The sequence below is a fragment of the Sphaeroforma arctica genome (genome assembly GCF_001186125.1).
Source record: "Sphaeroforma arctica JP610 unplaced genomic scaffold supercont1.817, whole genome shotgun sequence".
Classification (NCBI taxonomy): Eukaryota; class Ichthyosporea; order Ichthyophonida; genus Sphaeroforma; species Sphaeroforma arctica.
The window spans coordinates 5,652-6,826 of NW_014039741.1; the positions used below are offsets into that span (position 1 = coordinate 5,652).

Below are 1,175 nucleotides of genomic sequence, written 5' to 3' on the forward strand. Positions count from 1 at the left end.
CGTACGTACGTACGTACGTACTACTACTACTACGACGACGACGACGACGACACTATATATATATATATATATATATATATATATATATATATATATATATACATAATACTCTCACACACAACTACACACACACACACACTTAGTATAGACACGCGGTCCGCTATGCAGTTTACCCGGCATGCGCCGCTACAAGTAATCCCACAAACATTATCAGCCATCCGCACAACCTGTTTACACCGTCGCTGTAGCTCTCTATAGAGCTGCAGGTTGTTTGAATTGGCACTGCCCTCTACTACAAACAATCCAATGTCCATCTCCTCTGGGGCTCCCTGGGTCCACCGGCCGTGCATCATGTCTTCCCCTCTGAGATCATACAACACCACGCTCTGGTCCCCTTCCACTCTGACCGCGCCTGTAGGCTTCTCTGCCATGTTACCATAGCTACGCACCCGGTATAGTGCAGAGCGTATAACGTATTAGAAGTGCTGTTAACCGGTATACTAAATGTGGATTGTGCAGCTTGTCAGCGGCGTTTTAACGGGATTATATATACTGGTGTATTGTGCGTAATTTGTCAGCAAAAGCATACCAGTCCAGAGTGTACAGCTTAAAGGTGGTGCTGTTGCAACATATAGCGACACTGGGTTCATAACTCTAGTAAAAACTGAACATACCAATAGCGATAAAGCTACTGCCCTATCGTCGTCGAATGCCCTTTTTAAGACTGGCTATAGAGGATACACACCAGACGATAAATCGAAATCCCGTGATACTTTGACATACATCATGAATTTTAAAACATACACACATACCAAGACATGTATTGAGACAAGCACATAGTCCCAGAAATAGCATCGACAGACCAACACCCCCCACATACCCTACCACCAGTGACTGAGCTACAGCCCGTGTATCGCCTGGTTTGATATTGAGCACAGCCTTGGCCAGCGACGTCTTGCCTGCATTGACCATACCAGCCACCACTACGTGTATCATTTGATGGTGTTCAGTGGATACCACGGAGTTGGGTATACTCTCACTGTTCAAAACTGGAGAAACAAAATAAAAATCAAGATTGATCAGTAATTGAATGACTACAATTGTCATTTGTAGCTAGGACTGACAATCCCTGCCACTAGCATGTAGATCCTCAGCGGCCGCAGCTTCAGCCTGAT

At 45.0% G+C, this 1,175-nt stretch overlaps 1 protein-coding gene across 1 annotated transcript in view; it reads right to left on the reverse strand.

The window, feature by feature from the left end:
* SARC_08737 (hypothetical protein) overlaps positions 1-996 on the reverse strand; it is a gene marked incomplete at both ends in the record, with an annotated part of 3,781 nt that extends 2,785 nt beyond the window's left edge. Inside the window, 2 exons of the mRNA XM_014297270.1 lie at positions 140-441; positions 881-996. Coding sequence (XP_014152745.1) covers positions 140-441; positions 881-996 — 418 coding nt within the window. The remainder of the gene's footprint in view (positions 1-139; positions 442-880) is intronic.
* Positions 997-1,175: the final 179 nt, after the last annotated feature.